Source organism: Nerophis ophidion, linkage group LG01 (assembly GCF_033978795.1).
Source record: "Nerophis ophidion isolate RoL-2023_Sa linkage group LG01, RoL_Noph_v1.0, whole genome shotgun sequence".
Lineage (NCBI taxonomy): Eukaryota > Metazoa > Chordata > Actinopteri > Syngnathiformes > Syngnathidae > Nerophis > Nerophis ophidion.
In genome coordinates, this window is record NC_084611.1 from 48,687,306 (window position 1) to 48,700,913 (window position 13,608).

The 13,608-nt window shown below is 45.5% G+C and overlaps 1 protein-coding gene across 3 annotated transcripts in view; it reads left to right on the forward strand.

The window, feature by feature from the left end:
* The window catches only part of ecpas (Ecm29 proteasome adaptor and scaffold), a 73,327-nt gene that overhangs the window by 51,161 nt on the left and 8,558 nt on the right, over positions 1 to 13,608 (forward strand). For all 3 annotated transcript variants that reach the window (XM_061905564.1, XM_061905573.1, XM_061905584.1), the window contains exons 43-44: positions 9,980 to 10,172; positions 12,680 to 12,830. In XM_061905564.1, coding sequence (XP_061761548.1) covers positions 9,980 to 10,172; positions 12,680 to 12,830 — 344 coding nt within the window. The remainder of the gene's footprint in view (positions 1 to 9,979; positions 10,173 to 12,679; positions 12,831 to 13,608) is intronic.

Here is a 13,608-nt window from a genome sequence, read left to right on the forward strand (position 1 = left end):
ATCAGAATTTATTTCTACCTTTCCCAACTTCTTTGTCATGTGTTGCTGGCATCAAATTCTAAAGCTAATGATTATTTGCAAAAAAAAAATATTTATCAATATGAACATCAAATATGTTGTCTTTGTAGCATATACAACTGAATAAGGGTTGAAAATGTTTTTCAAATCATTGTATTCTGTTTATATTTACATCTAACAATTTCCCAACTCATATGGAAACAGGGTTTGTACAAATGCTGTCTTGTTATACAGCATTATTCACATGTGTACATAATATACATACACTCTATTATACAGCATTATTCACATGTGAATAATATAAATATTGTCTATTAAACAGCATTATTCACATGTGAATAATATAAATACATTATACATTTACAGTACATGTACAGTCCAAAGGAACATATGCATTATACAGTCTGATGCCTGTCAGTATGAAGGACTTCCTGTGTCGTTCCGTGTTGCATTTTGGGAGTCGGAGCCTTCCACTGAACGTGCTTTTTTAATTTGTTTCACAATATTATGCTAAATTAACTTTTCTTACCTTCTGGTACCTGCTGATCTGTACTTGGGATCTGCATAAGTCCTGAAAATATCGATAAGTTTTTCTTTTTCTCTATATTTTTGTTATGTGACATTCATCCTCCGCTGTTGCCATTTCTAATATAAAGTAGTGTAAAGTTATTTCTTATATCTGTTAGTAAAGTCACCATGAAAGCACTAAAACATACCGGTGTAGTGAGTTGACATTATTCACCCACGGAACTTTAGTCATTAGAGAGTTGGGATCGGACAGTTTTACTAGTGAGCCACGGATGAGGAGATGCTGCTCCGTTATTGATTTAAGTATCTAATAATAGTAAAGCACTATATAAAATCTTATCCATTATCCATCCATCCATCCATTTTCTACCGCTTATTCCCTTTCGGGGTCGCGGGGGGCGCTGGCGCCTATGTTAGCTACAATCGGGCGGAAGGCGGGGTACACCCTGGACAAGTCGCCACCTCATCGCAGGGCCAACACAGATAGACAACATTCACACTCACATTCACACACTAGGGCCAATTTTAGTGTCGCCAATCAACCTATCCCCAGGTGCATGTCTTTGGAAGTGGGAGGAAGCCGGAGTACCCGGAGGGAACCCACGCATTCACGGGGAGAACATGCAAACTCCACACAAAAAGATCCCGAGCCTGGATTTGAACCCAGGACTGCAGGACCTTCGTATTGTGAGGCAGACGCACTAACCCCTCTGCCAGCGTGAAGCCCTGTCTAATCCATTATTATTATTTAAGTAAAGTCTGAATGTCATTATAACATCCATCCATCCATCTTCTTCCGCTTATCCGAGGTCGGGTCACGGGGGATGCAGCCTAAGCAGGGAAGCCCAGACCCTCCTCTCCCCAGCCACTTGGTCCAGCTCATCCCGGGGGATCCCGAGGCGTTCCCACTTCAGTCAGAGATAGTCTTCCCAACGTGTCCTGGGTCTTCCCCGTTGCCTCCTACCGGTTGGACGTGCCCTAAACACCTCCTTAAGGAGGCATTCGGGTGGCATCCTGACCAGATGCCCGGACCACCTCATCTGGCTCCTCTCCATGTGGAGGAGCAGCAGCTTTACTTTGAGCTCCTCTCGGATGACAGAGCTTCTCACCCTATTTCTAAGGGAGAGACCTGCAACCAGGCGGAGGGAACTCATTTCGCCCGCTTGTACCCTTGATTTTGTCCTTTCGGTCAAGACCCAAAGCTCATGACCATAAGTGAGGATGGGAACGTAGATCGACCGGTAAATTGAGAGCTTTGCCTTCCGGCTCAGCTCCTTGGATCGATACAGCGTCCGCATTACTGAAGACGCCGCACCGATCAGCCTGTCCATCTCACCATCCACTCTTCCATCACTTGTGAACAAGACTCCCAGGTACTTGAACTCCTCCACTTGGGGCAAGATCTCCTCCACAACCTAGAGATGGCACCCCACCCTTTTCTGGGCAAGAACCATGGACTCGGAGTTGTAGGTGCTGATTCTCATCCCAGCCGCTTCACACTCTGCTGCGAACCGATCCAGTGAGAGCTGAAGATCCTGGCCAGATGAAGCCATCAGGACCACATCATCTGCAAAAAGCAGATACCTAATCCCGTGGCCACCAAACCGGATCCCTCAACGCCTTGACAGCGCCTAGAAATTGCGTCCATAAAAGTTATGAACAGAATGGGTGACAAATGGCAGCCTTGGCGGTGTCCAACCCTCACTGGAAACGAAGCCCAGACCCTCCTCTCCCCAGCCACTTGGTCCAGCTCATCCTGGGGGATCCCTAGGTGTTCCCACTTCAGTCAGAGATAGTCTTCCCAACGTGTCCTGGGTCTTCCCCGTGGCCTCCTACCGGCTGGACGTGCCCTAAACACCTCCTTAGGGAGGCGTTCGGGTGGCATCCTGACCAGATGCCCGAACCACCTCATCTGGCTCCTCTCGATGTGGAGGAGCAGCGGCTTTACTTTGAGTTCCTCCCGGATGGCAGAGCTTCTCACCCTATCTCTAAGGGAGAGCCCCGCCACCCGGCGGAGGAAACTCATTTCGGCCGCTTGTACCCGTGATCTTATCCTTTCGGTCATGACCCAAAGCTCATGACCATAGGTGAGGATGGGAACGTAGATCGATCGGTAAATTGAGAGCTTTGCCTTCCGGCTCAGCTCCTTCTTCCCCACAACGGATCGATACAACGTTCGCATTACTGAAGACTCCACACCGATCCGCCTGTCAATCTCACGATCCACTCTTCCCCCACTCGTGAACAAGACTCCTAGGTACTTGAACTCCTCCACTTGGGGCAGGGTCTCCTCCCCAACCCGGAGATGGCACTCCACCCTTTTCCGGGCGAGAACCATGGACTCGGACTTGGAGGTGTTGATTCTCATTCCGGTCGCTTCACACTCGGCTGCGAACCGATCCAGTGAGAGCTGAAGATCCCGGCCAGATGAAGCCATCAGGACCACATCATCTGCAAAAAGCAGAGACCCAATCCCGCGGCCACCAAACCGGAACCCCTCAACGCCTTGGCTGCGCATAGAAATTCTGTCCATAAAAGTTATGAACAGAATCGGTGACAAAGGACAGCCTTGGCGGAGTCCAACCCTCACTGGAAACGTGTCCGACTTACTGCCAGCAATGCGGACCAAGCTCTGACACTGATCATACAGGGAGCGGACCGCCACAATAAGACAGTCCGGTACCCCATACTCTGAGCACTCCCCACAGAACCTCCCTAGGGACACTGTCCAATGCCTTCTCCAAGTCCACAAAGCACATGTAGACTGGAGGGGCAAACGCCCCGCCCATGCACACTCATTAAAACAGTTCATCATAATATGACCCCTTTAATGTGCCTTACATTCTGGTCAGCCTTTTGTATGAAAATAGACCGGAAGACACCTGCTCATCAGCAGTGCGCCTTATGGTTCAGAAAACATGGTAGTAGTCAAGGAGGCGATATTTGGAGCCGATAATCATTTGCAGTAAAAGGTATTTAAACATAAATAGATTGTCAGTAAATAGTAAGGGTGTTAAAAAAATAGATTTTTCAAATTAATCGCAATTCTTGATTGATTAAAAAAGATCTAATAATATTTTTTTTCTGTCAAGCCAGACAAAAATGATTTTGGTGGAAGGTGTGTCAGTCATCCTTGCCAAGCATTAAAAAAATAAATAAATAAATAAATTTTTAAAAAAAAGCTAAAAATGATGGATCATCAATCTTCACCAAGACGTGTCCTTGGTCACTTGATTGACATTCATGACACCCGAGGGTCTTGTGAGATGACACTGGCTGCTGCCACATCATTATTAAGAAAAAACGACCGACAGGAAGGCGAGAAACACTTTTTATTTCAACTGACTCTCGTGCCGTACCTGCCGTCAAAACTCTAAGGACCGATTGCACAGTTCCTATCTTCACAATAAAAGCGCTGCTTCATCCTGCCTGTGCTAACAAAATAAGAGTCTTAAGCTAGTGCGCACATCTAATAACCTACGGAGTTTGCCGCCAATGTATTTCTTGTAAAGTGTATAAAAACGAGTATGGAAGCTGGACAAACAAAAAACAAGCACTTTCACGTGATATTGGACAGAAAGGAGGACTTTCTTTCTCCTCCATTTGAAAAAGTGGAGGTTATCATCACTACTGTCTGTTGCCAGTCAATGCAAGTCAACACAATCAACTTATATTCTTGTCTTCATGAAAGAAAGGAATGTTAACATGCTTGTATTATCATTAAACACCTTTAACTTGTTAACCTCTTTCATAAATAGATCAATATAAATGATATATATGAATGATCCCCTCCACTTGGTCCATTGAAAAGTAGCTTCGCCTTTGCCAGTGTTGGCACCCCTGGTATAGAGAAGTGTTGGATACCTCTTTTGCTGTCTTATTTGTATTTGACTTTATTAAATGTTTGGGTAGAATTTTTTTTTAACACAACCACTTTTATTTTAAGTAATATAAAAATTGATCAGAGCTGTATCTATTTTATGGAAGAATGTAGTTAAACATAGCACTGACATCCAATGTTATTAAAAAAACATTGATTTTGAACTCCTCTCTGAGCTGCTACCTTATCATGGTAGAGGAGTTTGTGTGTCCCAATGATCCTAGGAGCTACGTTGTCTGGGGGCTTTCATGTCCCCTGGTAGGGTCTCCCAAGACAAACAGGTCCTAGGTGAGTGATCAGACAAAGAGCAGCTCAAAGACTTCTATGGAATTACAACAAAATTAACTCAGATTTCCCTTGCCCGGACGCGGGTCACCGGGGCCCCGCCCTGGAGCCAAGCCCGGAGTTGGGGCATGATGGCGAGCGCCTGGTGGCCGGGCCTGTCCCCATGGGGCCCGGCCGGGCACAGCCCAAAGAGGCAACGTGGGTCATCCCTCCAATGGACTCACCACTCATAGTAGGGGCCATAGAGGTCGGGTGCATTGTGAGCTGGGCGACAGCCGAAGGCAGGGCACTTGGCGGTCCGATCCTCGGCTGCAGAAGCTAGCTCTTGGGACGTGGAACGTCACCTTACTGGGGGGGAAAGAGCCTGAGCTAGTGCGCGAGGTAGAGAAGTTCCGGCTGGATATAGTCGGACTCACCTCGACGCACAGCAAGGGCTCTGGAACCAGTTCTCTCGAGAGGGACTGGACTCTCTTCCACTCTGGCGTTGCCGGCAGTGAGAGGCAACGGGCTGGGGTGGCAATTCTCGTTGCCCCCCGGCTCAAAGCCTGCACGTTGGAGTTCAACCCAGTGGACGAGAGGGTAGCTTCCCTCCGCCTTCGGGTGGGGGGAAGGGTCCTGACTGTTGCTTGTGCTTACGCACCAAACAGCAGTTCAGAGTACCCACCCTTTTTGGGTACACTCGAGGGAGTACTGGAAAGTGCTCCCCCGGGTGATTCCCTTGTCCTACTGGGGGACTTCAACGCTCATGTTGGCAACGACAGTGAAACCTGGAGAGGCGTGATTGGGAAGAATGGTCAGCCGGATCTAAACCCGAGTGGTGTTTTGTTATTGGACTTTTGTGCTCGTCACGGATTGTCCATAACAAACACCATGTTCAAACATAAGGGTGTCCATATGTGCACTTGGCACCAGGACACCCTAGGCCGCAGTTCCATGATCGACTTTGTAGTTGTGTCATCGGATTTGCGGCCTCATGTTTTGGACACTCGGGTGAAGAGAGGGGCGGAGCTTTCTACCGATCACCACCTGGTGGTGAGTTGGCTGCGATGGTGGGGGAGGATGCCGGACAGACTTGGCAGGCCCAAGCGCATTGTAAGGGTCTGCTGGGAACGTCTGGCAGAGTCTCCTGTCAGAGAAAGTTTCAATTCACACCTCCGGGAGAACTTTGAACATGTCACGAGGGAGGTGCGGGACATTGAGTCCGAGTGGACTATGTTCCGAACCTCTATTGTCGAGGCAGCTGATTGGAGCTGTGGCCGCAAGGTTGTTGGCGCCTGTCGTGGCGGTAATCCCAGAACCCGTTGGTGGACACCGGCAGTGAGGGATGCCGTCAAGCTGAAGAAGGAGTCCTATCGGGTTCTTTTGGCTCATAGGACTCCGGAGGCAGTGGACGGATACCGACGGGCCAAGCGGTGTGCAGCTTTAGCGGTCGCAGAGGCAAAAACTCGGACATGGGAAGAGTTCGGGGAAGCCATGGAAAACGACTTCCGGACGGCTTTGAAGCGATTCTGGACCACCATACGCCGCCTCAGGAAGGGGAAGCAGTGCACTATCAACACCGTGTATGGTGCGGATGGTGTTCTGCTGACTTCGACTGCGGATGTTGTGGATCGGTGGAAGGAATACTTCGAAGACCTCCTCAATCCCACCAACACGTCTTCCTTTGAGGAAGCGGTGCCTGGGGAATCTGTGGTGGGCTCTCCTATTTCTGGGGATGAGGTTGCTGAGGTTGCTGAGGTAGTCAAAAAGCTCCTCGGCGGCAAGGCCCCGGGGGTAGATGAGATCCGCCCGGAGTTCCTTAAGGCTCTGGATGCTGTGGGGCTGTCTTGGTTGACAAGACTCTGCAGCATTGCGTGGACATCGGGGGCGGTACCTCTGGTTTGGCAGACCGGGGTGGTGGTCCCTCTCTTTAAGAAGGGGGACCGGAGGGTGTGTTCCAACTATCGTGGGATCACACTCCTCAGCCTTCCCGGTAAGGTTATTCAGGTGTACTGGAGAGGAGGCTACGCCGGATAGTCGAACCTCGGATCCAGGAGGAACAGTGTGGTTTTCGTCCTGGTCGTGGAACTGTGGACCAGCTCTATACTCTCGGCAGGGTTCTTGAGGGTGCATGGGAGTTTGCCCAACCAGTCTACATGTGGTTTGTGGACTTGGAGAAGGCATTCGACCGTGTCCCTCGGGAAGTCCTGTGGGGAGTGCTCAGAGAGTATGGGGTACCGGACTGTCTTATTGTGGCGGTCCGCTCCCTGTATGATCAGTGTCAGAGCTTGGTCCGCATTGCCGGCAGTAAGTCGGACACATTTCCAGTGAGGGTTGGACTCCGCCAAGGCTGTCCTTTGTCACCGATTCTGTTCATAACTTTTATGGACAGAATTTCTATGCGCAGCCAAGGCGTTGAGGGGTTCCGGTTTGGTGGCCGCGGGATTGGGTCTCTGCTTTTTGCAGATGATGTGGTCCTGATGGCTTCATCTGGCCGGGATCTTCAGCTCTCACTGGATCGGTTCGCAGCAGAGTTTGAAGCGACCGGAATGAGAATCAGCACCTCCAAGTCCGAGTCCATGGTTCTCGCCCGGAAAAGGGTGGAGTGCCATCTCCGGGTTGGGGAGGAGACCCTGCCCCAAGTGGAGGAGTTCAAGTACCTAGGAGTCTTGTTCACGAGTGGGGGAAGAGTGGATCGTGAGATTGACAGGCGGATCGGTGCGGCGTCTTCAGTAATGCGAACGTTGTATCGATCCGTTGTGGGGAAGAAGGAGCTGAGCCGGAAGGCAAAGCTCTCAATTTACCGATCGATCTACGTTCCCATCCTCACCTATGGTCATGAGCTTTGGGTCATGACCGAAAGGATAAGATCACGGGTACAAGCGGCCGAAATGAGTTTCCTCCGCCGGGTGGCGGGGCTCTCCCTTAGAGATAGGGTGAGAAGCTCTGCCATCCGGGAGGAACTCAAAGTAAAGCCGCTGCTCCTCCACATCGAGAGGAGCCAGATGAGGTGGTTCGGGCATCTGGTCAGGATGCCACCCGAACGCCTCCCTAGGGAGGTGTTTAGGGCACGTCCAGCCGGTAGGAGGCCACGGGGAAGACCCAGGACACGTTGGGAAGACTATATCTCCCGGCTGGCCTGGGAACGCCTCGGGATCCCCCGGGAAGAGCTAGACGAAGTGGCTGGTGAGAGGGAAGTCTGGGCTTCCCTGCTTAGGCTGCTGCCCCCGCGACCCGACCTCGGATAAGCGGAAGTTGATGGATGGATTGATTTTGAATAGTTTTTAATCAAGAATTGATTCTGAATCAACTCATTACCCCCAAGCATCGAATCAAATCAAATTGTGTGGTGCCCCAAAGATTCACAGCCCTAATAAACATCTGATCAAGGCTTTAAGTTGTTTTTTAACATTATTTCTGAGGTGGTAGTAGTGACATAATGTTTCATGTTGTGTCTAATTTAACGTCAAACACCTTTCTTATGTGTGTCTAAAATTTGATTTCAAAATATGGTTAATCTCCTGTGAAAATTGGTCAAAATAGGACGTTTCTCGACATCACTATAACTCCTCTCCATTTTATACACTTTTATAACACTATGGATACATTGTAAGGCTTCCTCCTGTAATATTGTCAACATTTAAATAAAAACAATTCTAGGCTTTTTTGCGTACATTATAGTTGAGACATTTTTCAAGATGGCTGATATTTCGTCTTGGATGTTACAGAAAGTACGAAAATGTGTGAGCTGCTGTCTGCTCTTCTTCACTTATACAATCATCTCATATTTACACAAAGTTGGCATTTTTGTCAAATATCTTTACTGTCGTCTTCATGTCCATCCATCTCTGTGGCGTTATTTGATTGAATTGCGATTTTTTAATGAGTCCATGCTAGGGTTGTCCCGATCCGATATTTGGATCGGATTGGCCGCCGATATTTGCCAAAAAATGCATATCGGCAACGCATGGGAAAATGCCGATCCAGATCCAGTTTTTTAAAAAACTCCGGTCCGTGTTTTCCAATACACCAATTTAAATAATACATTCCACTCTTCTGCTGCTCCCTAAACTCCGTTCCGCATTTTCCAGCACACCTTCAAAACATCCAAAAATGTCAGCTGTGTGGGATTATTTTATCCTTCAAAATGAAAAAGATGAAGAGGTGGAGTGCAAAACATGCCACAATAAAGTCAAGCGTGGTGGTAAAGTTGTAAGACATTTTAATGACTCTTGCGAGTGAGAGGCTTTTTAGCACTCTTAGGTGAACACAGGGGCAGGCTGACACCTGAGCATCTTGAAGTGCTCGTCTTTGGTAGAAAGAATCTCCCCATTATGCTTGGACTTCAATTGTTTGCCCCCCCTGACTGGGGCAAACAATTGAACGGAGTGTGTAGATATTTTTTTAAAGTTTACACTTGTTCAAGAGCAAGTATTGATGCTGAGTTATAGACATTTTATCCCACTCACGTTGTTTGTGTGTTTTGCTTTTTTTAATATTTACAGCATTATTTGCACTTTATACTGTTCACTTTTTTACTGTTTAATGATGCCATTTCTGTTTGTCATGTATAATTTTTTTATATATTGTGTTTATCCTTGAATACCAACTATTGTGTATTATTCAAACTCACCTAATTCAGCTGGCTAGTTGTTATCAAGAGTACTAAAATCCTTTTCAGCATGAATCTGACAACTAAGTAGGCTAAATAACTTTAAACTTTAATACATGCTCGGATAGGCCAGTATCGGTATCGGATCAGAAGTGCAAAAACAATATCGGTATCGGATCGGAAGTGCAAAAACCTGGATCGGGACATCCCTAGTCCATACATTGAGCGTTGCGGGCGGAGGCTCGTCGTGCGACGCCATTGCTGCAGTAGCGAAAACAAACAAAATGGGGCTGGGAAAGAAGGACAAAAACTGGATTTCCAGGCAGGTTTTGACAGGAAAGCAGAGTCTCGTACTGCAAGTGGGAGAGAAAGGGGGCGTGGCCTTGTGAGCACAGCTGAGCAGACTGTAGAGGAACTCTCACAGAAAGTCAAATAAAGGCCCTGTTAGAAATTCTAAAAGACAAAAAGGGTATGTTTACTCATGCAGGACAACATGTCCGCTGCCTAAACCGTAGTTATCTAGTATTTACATTGTAACACTGGTATCGTGTGTGTATTTATAGGATCTGCTGAGGTAGTTGTTGACAAAATAAGGTCCCATACACATCAAAATGGCAAATATCAGTAGATCTCCAGTACCTAATGTTCTGGCTGACAACAACTTCTAATTCCTGCAGCAGCGAGTTACAGAAGCCCTGCCCCGGCCAGCCCACCATCTCTGAGGTCCTGGAGGTGGTCTTGAAGGAATGTCGTAAGGAGAGTCTCGTGTACAAAATGGCTGCCCTGCACTGTGCCGGCGATGTCCTTCACAGCTGCCAAGAGGACCGTTTCAGCGACATGAACGACATCCTCTTCCCTCTCATCAAGAAGGTACCATTATCTATTTTATTTTCAGATGGACTATTGACTGTTCATGGACTGTAGATGTCTAGAGCATTCCTGTTTTTTTTCTGAAGCATCAATTGTTCATGGACTGTAGATCTTCTAGATCATTCCTGGTTGTTTTCTGTGCCATCGACTGTTCATGGACTGTAGATGTCTAGAGCATTCCTGGTTTTGTTTTGTAGCATCAATTGTTCATGGACTGTCTATCTTCTAGATCATTCCTGGTTTTGTTCTGTGCCATCGACTGTAGATGTTCTAGATCTGGGGTCACCAACGCGGTGCCCGCGGGCACCAGGTAGCCCGTAAGGACCAGATGAGTAGCCCACTGGCCTATTCTAAAAATAACTCAAATAACAGCACTTACCAGTGAGCTGCCTCTATTTTTTAAATTGTATTTATTTACTAGCAAGCTGGTCTCACTTTGCTCTGCATTTTTAATTCTAAGAGAGACAAAACTCCAATAGAAGTTTGAAAATCCAAGAAAATATTTTAAAGACTTGGTCTTCACTTGTTTAAATAAATGTATTTATTTTTTTACTTTGCTTCTCATAACTTTCAGAAAGACAATTTTAGAGAAAAAATACAACCTTAAAAATGACTTTAGGATTTTTAAACACATATACCTTTTTACCTTTTAAATTCCTTCCTCTTCTTTCCTGACAATTTAAATCAATGTTCAAGTAAATTTATTTTTTTATTGTAAAGAATAATAGATACATTTTAATTTTATTCTTCATTTTATCTTCTGTTTTTCGACGAACAATATTTGTAAAATATTTCTTCAAATTTATTATGATTAAAATTCCCAAAAATTATTCTGCCAAATCTACAAATCTAGAAAATCTGTAGAATCAAATTTAAATATTATTTCAAAGTCTTCAGAATTTCTTTTAAAATTTTTGTTCTGGAAAATCTAGAAAAAATAATGATTTGTCCTTGTTAGAAATATAGCTTGGTCCAATTTGTTATATATTCTAACAAAGTGCAGATTGGATTTTAACCTATTTAAAACATGTCATCAAATTTGTAAAATGAATCTTAATCAGGAATAATTGCTAATGATGTTCCATAAATTCTTTTTTTTATTTTTTCAAAAAGATTCAAATTAGCTAGTTTTTCTCTTCTTTTTTTCGGTTGAATTTTGAATTTTAAAGAGTCGAAATTGAAGATAAACTATGTTTCGGAATTTAATTTTCATTTTTTTTCCTGTTTTCTCCTCTTTTAAACCGTTCAATTAAGTGTTTTTTTTCATCATTTATTCTCTACAAAAAACCTTCCATAAAAGGAAAAAAAATGTACGACGGAATGACAGACAGAAATACCCATTTTTTCTTATATATGTAGATTTATTTATTAAAGGTAAATTGAGCAAAATTGGCCATTTCTGGCAATTTATTTAAGTGTGTATCAAACTGGTAGCCCTTTGCATTAATCAGTACCCAAGAAGTAGCTCTTGGTTTCAAAAAGGTTGGTGACGCCTGTTCTAGATCATTCCTGGTTTTGTTCTGGACCATCGACTGTTCATGGACTGTAGATCTTCTAGATCAGGGGTGGGCATTATGTAACCCATATTTAAAATACCCATTAAACACATGCATACAGTGCAAAGACTTTTATTTTGGAGGGTTACTTCCTGCCCCAAAATGGCGCTCGCTTCCTCTTAAGGAAGTGCTGCACACTTCACCACGCTCTCTCGTGTCTGCTGTGGCTGTGGTTGCTGTGAGACGCACTGGAGAAGAAACTCTTCTCATCCTCACACTTTGCAAACTTCATAATAGGCCTACATGTTCGATTAACAATCGAGCCGTGCAGGTGTTTTTTGCCCTCGATTACTCAGGTCAGGTTTTTTTTCCGGGAAGGAATACCCGGTGACCCAAACGACCTGAGCTCCCCATCCACCTTTAAACTCAACTCAACAAAATGGCGCGCTAAACAAGTATGCGGTAGGACACGCGTTTTTTGTCCTCCTCCGCTGTGAACACTTTTCGATTACTTTTTGTTTCTTGAACTGAACTTTTGGACTGACTAGAAAGTCGTTGCATTTTGCGTATATTTTGAACTGAACTGTGGACTGGTTCCGAAAAAGAAGCAGGACTGTATCTTGTATTTTTGTTTTGGGCATTTTTTTTATTTTCTATTATGTTATCTGTTGTATTTATGTTCTTGTGTCAATACATTTAATGCAGTCAAAACCAAGATAACTAGTTGTCGTCATCTTTCATACCACAGGCTCCTAGACGAACCATCTTTTTTTTTTTTTTTATTGATTGATACTTTTATTAGTAGATTGCACAGTTCAGTACATATTCCGTACCATCGACTGTTCATTGACTGTAGATCTTCTAGATCATTCCTGGTTTTGTTTTGTACCATCGACTGTTCTAGGACTGTAGATCTTCTAGATCATTCCTGGTTTTGTTGTGTCCCATCGACTGTTCACGGACTGTAGATCTTCTAGATCATTCCTGGTCTTGTTGTGTACTTGTGAGCAGAGCTGCCCAGAGAGCGGTGCTGCTGTGCTGAGGTCACGAGAGGATGAGGATGATGACCTCACCACGAAGGAGAAGGAACTGCAGACTGAAGCTGTGCTTTGTGCTTTTGAGACTCTGGGAAAGACTTGGCCCAAGAATCCTCAGACACAAGGTAAGTTACAAAGCTGCACACTCCAAGGGAACACCATGGAATGTTCCTGGTCTTCAAATGTAGTTTCTTTTCTTCAGGCTCCTAAAATGTTACAGTCAGAAGAATCATTTCAATGTGGAACTTCCACACTCTAGGTGCTGTTCTTTTTGGAGAGCAATCATAAGGGTTCCTGGTCTCTGCCGTTGTGTTTTTGGGCAAGGCACTTTGCGGCACATAAAAAATACTATTAATATATTTTTATATATAGAAAAAGTGTAGTTTCTCTTTAGGTTTTCGGGAATGGAGTGTTTTAACATTTACTGGTTACAAAGCAAGGAACACGACTTGTGTGTGTGTGTGTGTGTGTGTTTGTGTGTGCGTGTGTGTGTGTGTGTGTGTGTGTGTGTGTGTGTGTGTGTGTGTGTGTGTGTGTGTGTGTGTGTGTGTGTGTGTGTGTGTGTGTGTTTTCCATCCATCCATCCATTTTTTACCACTTATTTCCTTTTGGGGTAGCGGGGGGCGCTGGCGCCTATCTCAGCTACAATCGGGCGGAAGCCGGGGTACACCCTGGACAAGTCGCCACATCATCGCAGGGCCAACACAGACAGACAACATTCACACTCACATTCACACACTAGGGCCAATTTAGTGTTGCCAATCAACCTATCCCCAGGTGCATGTCTTTGGAGGTGGGAGGAAGCCGGAGTACCCAGAGGGAACCCACGCATTCACGGGGAGAACATGCAAACTCCACACAGAAAGATCCCCAGCCTGGATTTGAACCCAGGACTGCAGAACC